Source organism: Poecilia reticulata, chromosome 10, assembly GCF_904066995.2.
Source record: "Poecilia reticulata chromosome 10, P_reticulata-male-v2, whole genome shotgun sequence".
NCBI lineage: Eukaryota > Metazoa > Chordata > Actinopteri > Cyprinodontiformes > Poeciliidae > Poecilia > Poecilia reticulata.
This window is the reverse complement of record NC_088839.1, coordinates 15,250,195-15,263,404: the sequence shown is the minus strand read 5'-3', so window position 1 is coordinate 15,263,404 and position 13,210 is coordinate 15,250,195. Positions and strand designations below refer to the sequence as shown.

General features: G+C 39.4%; 3 protein-coding genes across 4 annotated transcripts in view; 2 read left to right on the top strand and 1 right to left on the bottom strand.

The window, feature by feature from the left end:
* Positions 1–195: 195 nt before the first annotated feature.
* On the bottom strand, positions 196–1,428 carry tmem126a (transmembrane protein 126A). The gene has a single exon (XM_017307116.2). The coding sequence runs from the start codon at positions 1,208–1,210 to the stop codon at positions 599–601; it is 612 nt and encodes a 203-aa protein (XP_017162605.1). The 5' UTR covers positions 1,211–1,428; the 3' UTR covers positions 196–598.
* Positions 1,429–2,700: 1,272 nt separating this feature from the next.
* On the top strand, positions 2,701–10,064 carry LOC103471249 (dual specificity protein kinase CLK4-like). 2 transcript variants are annotated; one of them, XM_008420123.3, is made up of 13 exons: positions 2,701–2,857; positions 3,911–4,071; positions 6,059–6,299; positions 6,934–7,036; positions 7,331–7,397; positions 7,484–7,600; positions 7,812–7,978; positions 8,080–8,174; positions 8,260–8,389; positions 8,471–8,553; positions 8,632–8,711; positions 9,156–9,246; positions 9,395–10,064. In XM_008420123.3, the coding sequence occupies exons 2-13, from the start codon at positions 3,911–3,913 to the stop codon at positions 9,605–9,607; spliced, it is 1,548 nt and encodes a 515-aa protein (XP_008418345.1). In that variant the 5' UTR covers positions 2,701–2,857; the 3' UTR covers positions 9,608–10,064. The 2 variants fall into 2 exon arrangements, with proteins under 2 accessions (XP_008418345.1, XP_008418347.1); XM_008420125.3 differs by having other exon boundaries at positions 2,743–2,767.
* Positions 10,065–10,379: 315 nt separating this feature from the next.
* Positions 10,380–13,210, top strand: part of LOC103471248 (uncharacterized) — a 146,361-nt gene continuing 143,530 nt past the window's right edge. Inside the window, exons 1-2 of the mRNA XM_008420111.3 lie at positions 10,380–11,165; positions 11,849–11,918. Of these exons, the coding sequence (XP_008418333.1) occupies positions 10,869–11,165; positions 11,849–11,918 (367 nt within the window). The 5' untranslated portion in view covers positions 10,380–10,868. The remainder of the gene's footprint in view (positions 11,166–11,848; positions 11,919–13,210) is intronic.

Genomic DNA, 13,210 nt, shown 5'->3' with positions numbered 1-13,210 from the left:
ATAATAGTTGTTACAGTCAATCAACACTCCCAACTACAATGAGATTCAAAATGAAGTCAAATAGCAATAATTCATGTGTTGTATAGATTGCAAAGGTGTATGCTGAAGCTATTAAGTTTTTCTGTGCCCATCTGTAAATGTCCATTTCCACTCTTAATTGCTTTTTCATAACAAATATTAACACGATACACAAAATCATCAATCATTTACTTTATTTTGGACACAATAGATGATCCATATTGAAACGGAGAACAGCAACATATTGAGAGTAAAACGCCACTTATAAACACTAAACTATATTTTTGTTCACTGTCACAGTCTTAACAAAAAACAAAACTTAAAAGATTTGTGTGACTCTGGTCATCTGTTTCAAGCATTATCAGAATTTCCTGGAGTTTGTTTGTTATATGGAGGTTTGATTTCATTGTTATGATGTGACAAAATTATTTGTCACATCAAATAATTGATGTGACAATTATTTCAGACAATACTGTGATAAATATTAGTTCGTATGTCATTTTCTTTTCTGGGAAACACCCAGAGGTAAATCAGATTCTCATCAGTATAAAATGAGGTGGTTATTCTCAGTCCAGTCCTTTCACTCTTGCAGCTCTTCCCTCTTGCTGAAGGTTATCTGGGCCAGCTTGGCGTAACTTTCGAAATGTCTGGAGCCCAGGTAGGTGCCAAAGAGAGCCTGCAGCAGGAAAACTGCTCTCATCTTCTTAAAGACGGGTCTGGAGACGTCCACACAGTACCGCAGCATCGAGCCCTTCTCTGGCATCGGAGCCGTGCTGTATCTGGATGCAAGGCCGAAATTCAGCGGCAAAGCCAGCAGCATCGGGTAGACTCCACCACCGATCGCCCCGACCAGCGCGCCTCTGATCAGGGAGCAGGTGGGGCAGTTCAGATCCCCGGTCAGGAGCGGCTGCGACACCACCGCGTTGTACAGGGCGGTGGTGGTGAGGAAGGGCAGCACGGCCATAGGCAGGTTGGAGGCGAAGCGCGCCGCATGGACGTTCAAAGCCCTCCGGTACAGGCTGTTGGCGATCAGCCCCGCAAACGCGGCGTTTCCCCCCAGGTACAGAGGTCCGTACGAGAATAACTTCTGATCAGAGTCAGGCAGCTTCTCAAAGTTCTTCAACAGCATCTCGGCAATCACTGCCCTGGACAACCCCGGTCCGCTCTTCTGCTCGGCGTGTTCAGACATCATCCTCTCAATGAAAGCCACAACAAACCTGTTCTAATAACAGGAATCTTTGACAAACTCCACTATAAAAATGTTATCAGGTTAAACGTAGGGCGCAGACATATTGTACCCACAATTCCCTGTTCATCCAACGTGGGGTTTTTTTACCCTGCGCACAGCCTGGTAGGCTTGTTTACAGTAATTTTACGATGACGACGAACTTCCTTTCTGTTATGTTTTCTTTTTGTGATTAAAGAGTGTGTTGAACATGACTGTAGAAAAGACAATGAAAGATTATTCGATTTGTGCCATATGTCCACATAGTTTTGAAAGCTGTTGTTACACAAGGGTATTTTCGCATAAGAAAAAAATTTGAATTACGCTCAAAAAATGCTCATGGGGACTCATAATAAAAACAGCAAATATAGAAGGGTGATAACATAATAAGCAACTTCTGTGTTTTAAAAAAGAAACAAGTGGATGAACAAATTGAATTCATTGCAGATCCACCCATGGTCCAAGTAGGCTATGCATTCTGAAATATATACACCCCATTAATAAAAGCCTAAATGCACTTTAGAAGGTTGAATTTCAAACAGATCCCCATTTGTAGGCTTTAAAACCCTATTTTATTCTGTATGTGTATTTGGGCATTCCTTTTATGAGAAATAGTAAATGAGTTTAAATGGATTGTTTTTCTGCGACTTTGTTTGAAAGGGTAGCCCATAAATATTTTATATAGTTCAAGCCAGGGTTACTTCAGAACCATAATCTTTATCCGCTTTATCATTCCTAAACCAGATTTGTATTAGCCCTCTTACAGATTTAATCTGTTTGCCTTTCTATTATTTTTAAATGTTTCCACTTATCAGATAAATACTAACAGCAGACAAAGACATCCAGTGATAACTCTGTGATAAAGTAAAATTTAACTTTATCTAAGAGAACATTACCAGAAGTTTAGGTATAACTCCAATGATGTGACCTTCTATTAACTTTAGGAGGAGGAAGGTTTCACAATATACCACATGAACTTTCCTTGTTCTCTCCTTGTTTTCATTGTGTCTACCCTCTCTTTGTCCTTGTCTCTTTCTGTTTATGACTTCTTCCCTTAGGCCACAAACATGCCTGTCAAGATAAATGAGCTGTTTAAAATTGCTACATATAGTGTAAGGTACTAAAGCATAAATGAATGAACATTTTAAAACATGATTTGTTCTTGAGTCTTTTCACAAATCTCTTATTCTTCCTTGATGTGTTTTGTAGCCAATGTGTAAGAAAAGGCTATTTAAGAGTTTGATCATAGTATTAATAATTTTAGGATGAAATACGGGTGGGAAATTCGCTTTCTGTTCAACCAAAACATATTCCATTATATAAAAAAAAAACTTTACTCAGATGTGAATGTCACTGCGCTCAAAAATGGGTGTAAATACAATAACTTTTATCCGCTTATTTGTTCATAACTCTACTTCCCATAAGGCACTGCGGTGGGCGGCTACTATGTGTCTTACGTCAGGATATTTGGTGAAGAAGAAAGTTCCATCAGTTTCTACAGAAAGTCGCCATCTTTGAGGACTGGTAGGCGCAGACGTTTTTCCAGATTCTTCGCTCGTAATCCTTATCCAATTGGTATTGACTTTCATTCGAACCTCACAGCTATAAATAAAGGTAATATATTCTCTACACATAGTGATTAGACGCAGTTTACCACGCATTTAAAGTCAAATTTCGACCGTTTGGTTTTTGTGAAATTCGACGCCTCGCCAACATGGCTGATCCGCTGCGGTTACATAACCGTTCTTTGTTAGGATATTTTTTATGTCTTTTAAAACTAATCGCTTTGATTTGCAAAATTATTGTGCAGATTAAGAGGATTATAGTTAACACTTTGGAGGGTGAAAATATTATTTTTTGGTATTTTCTGTTGTACGATCTACTGACGAAAAGGTACAAAACGCTGTAGTAGGCCGCCGTTCCATTAGTTATTTTATGAAAATATATGTTTAATCAACTATGAACTGCGTAGTTACTGTTGTTGAAACCTTGCAAGGAAAGATTTTTTTAAAAAATACAAACGCTTCTGGGCATTATAAATGTAATTTTGAGATCAAGTCAGTTGACACCGACCTTCTTTCCAAGGCCTAAACATTTTGTTGTCGTAACCCATTGCAAGGTTAAACTTTTCACTCTTTATACTAGCATGCGATCGTTGAGGATTGTATCAGTGACGATGCGGTTTATGAAATTGTGATGTAGGAAGTTTTTGTTTCTTCAGATTAGTTTTGGCTACTTTACCATTACGTCATATATATGATTTTTATACATATTTTCGGTTGTATAAGCATGGTAGTTTTTGCGTCGACATTAGGGTGGTGTTCAGTGCAGTGCAAGTCCCCCATTTAGAAGCAAAACTGCAAATCCTCCCTGCTGTTGAAGCCACTGTAGGACGTCCTTGAAAGTACCGAAAAGGTTGAGTTGTAAAGATTTGTCTGTTGCAATTTGCATTAACTAATTCTATTTTTGGATACTCAAGTTGTGCTTGTTATTTGGTCTTTTAATAATTTGTGGGACTGTTGTTTTTTTTTTTTTGTTTTTTGTTTTTCTGCTTTAGCTGTGCAGTTCAACCTCCTGATATTAAATGACAATAAAATTGTAACATACAAAGGATGAATGAATTCCAGATTATCTAACTTTGTAAATTTTTGTTTCCACATTCCCCAGATGCGTCACTCGAAGCGGATGCGCTCCCCAGGCGTTTGGCTAGACGAGTACGGCTGGGAAGACAGAATGGAGTGTCGCAAACGCAGAAAACGAGATTCACCTAGCAGTGACAGAGAGAATAGATCCAGAAGATCTCCTCATTACAACAAGACATATGATGGGTAAATATCTCTGTAGTTAGTCATCTTAGGATCAGTTGACAGGTATAGTCTCAACAGACACATTGAATTTAATAAAATAAAAATCCCACAAACTGGCATTGTGATTCATTTTACTACTGGTATGTTGCATCTCAGCATTGTAATAAATAAGCTACTGATGAAGCAATTTGAGCTGATACAAATTTGTGTTTATAAGTGCTTGTAAAATAGGCAGTAGAGCCCAAATGCATATTCATACATCTAAGAACAAACTCGAAATACTTGTTTCCTCTTCCAAGAACTGTCTTTTATTTATTTGTCTGCTCTTACAAAGTCACATTGGCCAGAGTTGCTAATCCACTTTTCAATTTACCGTCAACAGAGATGGATAAGCAGTTGTTCTTTGTATGAACGCCTGAGGGCAGTATTGGCTTTATGAAACGGAACAGAAAACCTATTAAATCACTTTTTTTTTCTAACTGGCCAAATGGATGTGGCCTTGCTTGTATATTATGAAGTATTTCAGATTAATTCTAATTTTAAAGTAGCTGATGCAGATGAAACCACTTACTCACGTTAAAATACTATGCCATTAAGGTGATTCAACTTTAAAGCGCAGTTGAGGTTAGAGGTCAGTTTACATTATAAGGACTGAAAGACATCAGGAGGAAGTTAGTGAAATGACATTTCTCTGCTTGTGCTTTTAGCAAGTTTTGCCTCTAGCAAGTGGTTGTTTTTTCATACATGCTTTGTGTTTTTGCCTATTAAATTATCTGTAGTGAAACAGTACATACACTTTTTTTAGCTGCATTTCTGCAGTATTGTTTAGCGCTGAAAGGTTTATTTCAAAACTTTGGTTGATGTGGTTTGTTATATATATTTGTCTATGTTAAAAATAAAGACAGACGGATGAAAATTTTAGTAGATTTTTAAAGTCCTGAAATTCTAGCCTGCAATATTGTTGGAGAAAATCTATTATTGGGTTATATTGATATTTACAGCCAAATTATGTTTGAAACTATCATATTCTGCCTTTCTTTTAGTGTAATTAAATTTAAGAAATTTCTCAAATTGTTCCTCCAAAGGGAACACGTTTCATATGGAAAACATGGATCCGTACACACTCAATGCGCTATTAAATTTAGGTAATTTTGTGTGTGCATTTAATTCTTAGCTCAGCAGAGTAACAGTGTAGTATCTGTTCGTTTAGTAAACCCTTCTGCGGTTTCCGTGGGGTAATGCAGATCTTTTCGTAGACGTAGGTTCATATAGTTGCATCAGATGTTTCCTGATCCACTCTAATTTTAATTCTGTAGAGAGGCAGACTTCTTCTTGGCAGACAACTGATACCAACTGGGTGCTAAGTCACCATGACTTTCTTGGTCTTTTTAGGGTGTGAACATGGCATGCAGGGTTTAGTTTGTTCCAAGTTTTTAGAAATGCATTTGATGTCCTAGGTGAAGTCCAAAGTTTTATGTGAGAAAAAGGCTAAACAGATTTAAATTTCCTGCTATGCATATGCTTGATCAGCTGTTTTGTATTTGCAGATATGGGCTCACTAAAGTGTTTACCTCCCCGAGTACCAAGATAAATCACGGATTGTATTACGCACCATCAACTTTCAATGCCTAACACTAAATACTTTTTTGGGGAGGGCAGGCTAAGTATGAGTATTTGCCCAAACGTGTGGAGTTACATATTGGCTTTAGGACCCATCGCGCGACTATTTCTGCCGTGTTAATCTCTTTATAAACTGGATGTTGGAACTGAGCTACTCATTGAATTAGATTCAGGGTAGTTGGTTGCTGTAAATCAGCACGTCGCTATTAGCAAATGTTACATAAAAGGTTCAGGGATAGGGTGTCAGGCAGGAGGCTGACCATTAGCACCATCACATCCAGTCTTGATTTTAGTGCTCGATCTGTCAAGAACCTGACCTGCACCTGACTCGACTTGCCTTTTCAAGTGCTTGTTTTGTGTTGATACTAATCAATTTATTTGATTTTAGGCATTACTTGGAGGCCCGCAGTCTAAACCAGAGGCTGGATTCTCAGGAGAAGTACACCTGCGAACACAGTCTGGATGTGGCCTGCAACAATGACGGTTATGATGACACCTACAAGGAGAGAGATCTTGACTGGCACCACTACAGCAAGTCCTCTGGGCGTAGTGGTCGCAGCAGGCGAAGCAGTCGCAGGCAGAGAGACAGAAGGCACAGACGCAGCCATTCTCGGCACAGGTCCTCCTCGGTACGGGAAACTCCTTCTCCCTCCTTCCTCTATTTCTCCAGATTGAATGGCTCATTATCATGGGTGTTTAGCCAATGCTTAAATGCCCGTCTCTTTGTTTCTTTATAGTTGTCATACCCTTCACAGTTTAGTATGATTTACATAAATGTCAAGTAAAAATATTGTTTGGGTTCAGAAAGTAAGGGTTTTGTGAGTGTTTTAGAAATAGACAAGAGAAAGTGGACCCAGTATCTTTGAGTTGATCCTATTGGTCAGTCACGGGTCATGATTGTAGACAATTTAAACTGTTTGATAGCTTGCAAAAGAAACGTTATGTACATTAAGTGTAATCAGTCAAGTTGAAGTGTTTCTGTACTTCTGAGAAAATCTCTCATCTGAAAATCTTGTTGCCATGTTGTTTTTCTTCTGTAACACACACCATGTGGTGGCCGCCGCCCATTTTCTCTGACGGGGCTGAATTTGAATTTGCTGCTCCGCCCATTCGCCTGGTGGTGTTACTGAACGGCCTGAATCTGTCCACCCCTTCACCTCCCCCCTTGGCCTGGTTGAATGAATGACGATGTCGCGTTGTGGTGGCCTGGTGCTGGCTGATGGGTTATTGGTGTGATGGCGGATTGCGGCGGTTCCGGTGCAGAGGAGGAGCCATCAGCGCAGGAGCAGGAAAAGATCCAGGAGTGTTGAGGATGATGACGAGGGTCACCTCATCTATCACAATGGAGACATGCTGAAAGCGAGATGTATAGAATATACACTTTTTTTTTTCTACTGTTGTTCACACTTTGTCTCTCTCACTCTGGTTTTCTGGATATTTTCAAACATTAGCTTAGAGACTGATATTTGGCCCAGTACAGTTAAATTGCATTTCTTGTCATTTTAATTTATTTAATGGTGACTTTTGCCAGTTAAAATTTTAAGCAACAAGTTGTTTGTAATTGTCTAGCTAGAAAGAAATGTAATATGATGAAAGGCGGTGATTGTTTTTCCACTTTTTCAGTGCTGTTTGTCTAATTTCTCCTCTGTATTTCCCATAGATGAGATTCTGTGTACTCTAGGAGAGGGTGCCTTTGGAAAAGTTGTCGAGTGCATTGATCATGACAAGTAAGTTCTCAGGCTTAAAAATATGGCTTTAATAAAACCTTTAAAATGTTTTGCTATTCTAATCTAAAAATTTGAATGAATTTCAGTGATGGGGCTCGAGTGGCTCTGAAGATCATTAAAAATATAGACCGCTACAGAGAGGCAGCTATGTCTGAAGTAGAGGTCCTTAAACACCTGAACACCCTCGATGCTGACCGAAGATAGTAAGTTCTCTCATTATAGCAGAGATGCACCAATGACACTTTTGGATGTTTTCTTTTTTTTCATCCTATAACGCATTAAATACGTTTTTGAGATAGAAACATTTAATTATCCATCTCTGACTAACTGTAACAGCAAAATAATAATAAAAAAAGAAACTATAGTTTGCAATGCAGCTTCTTTAACTTAATTCTTGTCTTTCTTTCTCCTAAGTTCTTGTGTCCATATGCTGGACTGGTTTGACTACCACGGTCATGTTTGTATCGCTTTTGAGCTGCTTGGCCTCAGCACTTACGATTTCTTGAAGGAGAACAACTTCCAGCCTTTTCCTGTCAAACAAATCAGACATATGGCTTACCAGATCATTCGAGCTGTGAAATGTAAGTAGCATTCACTGTTTGTGCACATGACATGCATTTGTTGTGAAATGGTTACATTGTCTATAATTTCTTCACTTTATTTTTTTTTTTTTACTTTGCAGTTTTGCATAAAAACAAACTGACTCACACAGATCTGAAGCCTGAAAACATTCTACTGATAGATTCAGACTATGACATGGAATACAACCGTGAAAAGGTAAATTGATTATAGTTGTGCCTGGTAATGATGGACAACTTAAATGTTGAGACGGAAATCAAGTTTGTTCAATGTTTGTTCTCAGAGACGAGATGAACGAACACTCAAAAACCCCGATGTGAAGATTGTAGACTTTGGGAATGCCACCTATGATCATGAGCACCACACCTCTGTCGTCTCAACTCGTCACTATCGTGCTCCGGAAGTTATTTTAGGTGAGTGTTTTATTATCGTAGCGGCACAAAAGGTTTAGACAAATCTGTCTGATTTCTTACATTGTTTGTGATGTCTGTCAGACCTGGGCTGGAACCATTCCTGCGATGTCTGGAGTATTGGTTGTATTCTCATCGAGTATTATCTTGGAACAACCCTCTTCCAGGTAGGTGGCGGTAGAGAGCAGAAATATGCATTCTTGAATGTTAGTTCTTGATGGTGTTTTCCTTATCTTCCCATTTAGACACATGACAGTAAAGAGCATCTTGCTATGATGGAGAGAGTCCTGGGTCCGATCCCTACAAACCTCCTGGAGAAAACCAAGTAAGCATTCATTTATTGTTCTAACAATAAATATTTGGATTGTGCCGTTCTTATTTTGATCGAAAATACTTCCTGTTTCCGCAACTCATTTTACAAGGGTAATATTACATTTTGTAATAATCAAAGATATTACCAACAATTTTTACTGCTAAAGATATTCTGGCAAAAAGCACCTAAAATATTACTTGGTCAAAAGGAAAGTATTACAATTGGGTTTTATTGAGCACAAACTCTTGATCAAAATGGCAGCATTTTGCCTCATCTGCAAAACTTCTTTCCTCAGTTGGATTTTCACCTGAGCTTAAAACTGTTTTTTAAGTGTACTCCTCTACAAATTTTTATGTTCAACTTTTATTCTTTCATAGAATTTTTCACAAGTAGTAGAAGTGGCATAGATTAAGCATGAGATGTTTGCTTTAGTCTAAACATTTGCATGTCATATAGGAAACGACGATATGTTCATCGAAACAAGTTGGACTGGGACGTTCACAGCTCTGCCGGGAGATACGTCAAGAAACACTGCAAACCCCTCAAGGTATATGTGGTTTATTGTGGAAATAGAATTATTTAAATAAATCTTAAACAAAAGCAAGTGCATGTTTTCTTTCATGCAGAAATTCAGTTTTACGTCCTCATTTTGCTATTGTAGAAGTAATCACTTTCAAACTCCTCCTCCTCCACAGCATTACATCGTATCTAGAAGTGAAGACCACCGGCTGCTCTTTGACCTGATAGAGAAGATGATGGAGTACGACCCATTGAAGCGCCTCAGCCTGGAGCAGGCCCTTCGACATCCCTTCTTCGACTGCTACTACAAGAGCAGCAGTAGCCGGAAGAGCGGCAGCCGAGCCAGCAGCACCAGGAGCTCCAGCAGCAGCAGTGGCGGTAGCAAATGAGGCCGAACCTCTCGATATGTAGACCTACCCGTTACCGTGACGTGTGATGGTTCAATCAGCCTCTATATCCTGACTCTCCAGGAGAGATCTACTCTTGACTGCATCAGTCACCGCCCTGCTTTGCTGTCCTGTCCATTAAACTGCTGTTTGGTCTCACTCATTAAGTTCTCATTACTTTTGCCATTTAGATGTCAAGTTCAACCACTTGTTTTTTGTTTATTTAAATTGTAACATTTACACTTATGCCTCTTTAAATTATGGGATTTTTAGTTTGTATATTTAATTGACATGGGTAAAAGATTTGATTCTTGCTTAACAGTGATTCTTTTGGATTGTGGATATATAATATACATTGCAGGGTGAAAACTTGTACATAGTCTTTGTTTAAATTTTTCATTGACTGGTTATGTATTTTTTGCATTATACGTCTCAATAAACGTGACCAGAAAGAACTAAACGATGCGTAAGCGTTTTCATTATAAGCAGTACCTTTAATAATCCACATGATGGCGGCATGGAGCCCCTTTCTATTAAAAGACGATCACCTGAATTTAATCAAATCATCAGAATTCCCATCAACGGGTTTTTCAAAAAGTATCGAGGTGGTGAGTTTATAAAAGTTGCAGATTTTGGAAAATTGTGTAAGGTTTTCTACCAAAACATTTTACTCTTCTGTAAGCAGGTTCGACCTTTACTGAATATTGTAAGCTTGGTACTGACCTCTATCAACAACCGTAAATAAGTAAATTCAAAAGGTTTAATTCTTCCTTAAATTGAGAGATTGATTAGTAAACCAGTCTCGGGAGAGTCGGCGCATAATGAGCTGTACGTCCTAAGTGGGCTCCGTTTGTTCTCCGGGTCATTCTCACACCCAGTTGTCAATCTGCAGCCTCCCACGTGGTCAGGCAGGGCGGCGTAGCCACACCAGTTCATCGCGCAACTTTTAGAAAGGAAAACATCTGATCCAATCGTATCCCCGCATAAAGCTCCGATGTGAGTCTTTTCTGGTTGGTCTCCGCGTTGCTCCCATCTGTCCGTGGTTCAAACCCTGCGCGCACTGCTGCTTCCTCTTACTCCAGGACAAATTTAGGATTGCGCTTTGAAGCCTGAGCCCACTGTGCTGCTGTCTGGTGTTGTTAACTGAGCAAGGAGCGCTGCTTACTTACTTCACCGAACTTTATTGCAACTTGTTGACAGGACTGCATCAACAAAAGGAAGGAATTTCGGTTTGGTTCTGGTCACCGTTTGGGAGTTTTGAAGCATGGAGAAAGCCAGCAGCGGGTCTAACGGGGAAAGCAAGCCGGTGTGTCAGTGTACCTCCAAGTCCGGAGTCCAGCGGTGGCTGCCTGGCTTTCCCGTCGCTCTCTGCCTGCTCATGTCTCTGAGCTCAGTCACCGTGTGTCTTCTGATGAGCTTCAGGACCCACCGGCTGGAGAACCGGCTGCACATGGAGATGGACAAGGCGTCCATCCTCCAGGCTCCGCAGAGGTCCTTCAAATACGAGGATGGGACTCTCGTTTCAGAGCTCAGCGCCACAGTGGGAACGCTTGTGGAGGAGGTACATGATCAAAAATCGATTATTTTTGATAAAGAAATATGTGGTGGTTGGGAATATCTCCTGGTCTGTGCCATTAGGGATTGGAGGAGAACATAGTCTACTGCTAGACTCCCCAATAAATTATAGATGGACCAATCAATCAGCCATATGTGGGAATACGTCAATCTTATCTTGATCGGCTCTGATGATCGTCAATACAGAAACACTGGATCTTTCCCCCTCTGTCTATCAAATCATCAAACTAATAACTTCCAACTTTTTTGTTTTTTAAACACAGCAACACATACTATGGCATTTTTACGAGTTTAAAGAAGGACAAGATTTAGAGACATGAGGTTTTTACAGGTGTGATCCTGTAATTCCTTGTTTTGTGATTGATTTAAAATTGCTATTTCTATCAGAACTCACATAGCACATACTCTTTCCTCTTAAAAATAAAACAAACAAAATTTGAATCTTCAAGTCAGACCTCAAAGAAAACCAGAAATTGGTATCCACAAGGAAATCCCTGTATGACCAGTTGTAGTAGACATTAACCCATGTCTTCATTTCATTTAAACTAGATCAGGACTGTATATGAGAGACGGGGAGTTTGCAACATTATAACCCATCCCATGGCCATGCAAATAGAAGTTTCATTGTTAGAAATATTCTATTTCTTACTCTGTTTTGTGTGTTTTCAGAAAGTGTCAGCTCTGATGCCGAAAATGCGGACCGCTAGGGATGTTGGCCAAGAGTGCTCCTGTCCTCCAGGTACCTGTATCTGTTTTTTTTTTTTTTTTTTCTTTAATATCTGCCATTACCAAAACACACAAAACATGCTGAAAACACACAAAGCATGCTGTGCAAATAGTTTATCTGCTCCTAAACTGGAGGATTTGTGAAGTCTGAATGATTTCTCTCAGAACATGACTTTTGGACATTTGGGACGTCCAGCCTGATCCCTCCTGTGTCCGTTGGGGGGGCTGACGTTAGCCTTGGTAAACGGGGCAGTTGTGTGCCAGGACAGGCTCTGCTGGACTTGTGGTGTTTATTACAGGGGGTTTGTGATAGTTTCCCCGGTGGGGAATGGCGTGTGTTCCACATCATGTTACACACACACACAGTTCCCTGTAATGCCTGTGGTTTGAAGAAAGATGCTATCTCTCTTATTTGGGGTTAAGTTGCTGGTTTGGTGTGATGTACGTGCTGAGAGGTGCCCACACATACGGGTGAGGTCCGAGCTCCTGTTTGAGTGACCTGCGGACCAACTGTGTATTTGATAGTTTACATATTTTACTTGACCTATGGAAGGGGAAGCCGTATAGGCCAAATCCTTTGCCTTCTTGCAACAGGATGTGTGTCTGTGTGTGCGTGGTTGTGTGAGAATGTGTGTTTTATTGAAGCTGACATTCAGACAATCCGGCTTTCTTTGTGTAGATTTTTTAAAAACATTTTCTCTGGAGGTTTAGCAAACTTAGCTGGATTAATCATATTCAATTCTGCAGCAGTATTTACAGTTGAAAGGTTATTTCTAAAACGAATAAACTCCGAAATATGCATTTTCATCTTGTTGTCAACATTTTAACTGTTTTTTTTCTTTTACAAACAAAAACGTCTTCGTATTTAATTGTGATTTCATATGAGGCACCATCAAAGTGATGCATTATTGTGAAGGGGAAGGAGGTTAAAGAGTTTTTGTAAAATCTTTTTAAAAAATCTAACTCCTTAAAAATTCCCCACAGCATGATTCTGCCACTCACATGCCTTAGTATTATGTACTGTATCTCCCAAACACCACATGTCCACTTTATGGTTGAGGCTAACTTTAAACAATAATTTTCATAACTGAATTTAATCCGTTTTCTATAACACGTCACACGTTTTAGATATTTGTTAGTTGTTAAATGCATCCCTTTGTGTAGGTCTATCACATAAAATCCTAATAAAAGCAATGTGAAGTTTGTGGTTGCAAGGTCACAACATGTAAAAATGTTTACAGTGCTGTGCTTTTTACCTAATACTTTACTTTACTTTTTACTTAAATACATTCTGAGCTGTCATAG

Bases quoted from the DNA above. Each gene is read 5' to 3' on its own strand.
- LOC103471249 (XM_008420123.3), top strand. From the start codon at position 3,911: ATGCGTCACTCGAAGCGGATGCGCTCCCCAGGCGTTTGGCTAGACGAG. The intron at 4,072-6,058 runs GTAAATATCTCT...ATTTGATTTTAG, and splicing joins TACAACAAGACATATGATGG to GCATTACTTGGAGGCCCGCA. The intron at 6,300-6,933 runs GTACGGGAAACT...GTTCCGGTGCAG, and splicing joins CTCGGCACAGGTCCTCCTCG to AGGAGGAGCCATCAGCGCAG.
- tmem126a (XM_017307116.2), bottom strand. From the start codon at position 1,210: ATGATGTCTGAACACGCCGAGCAGAAGAGCGGACCGGGGTTGTCCAGG.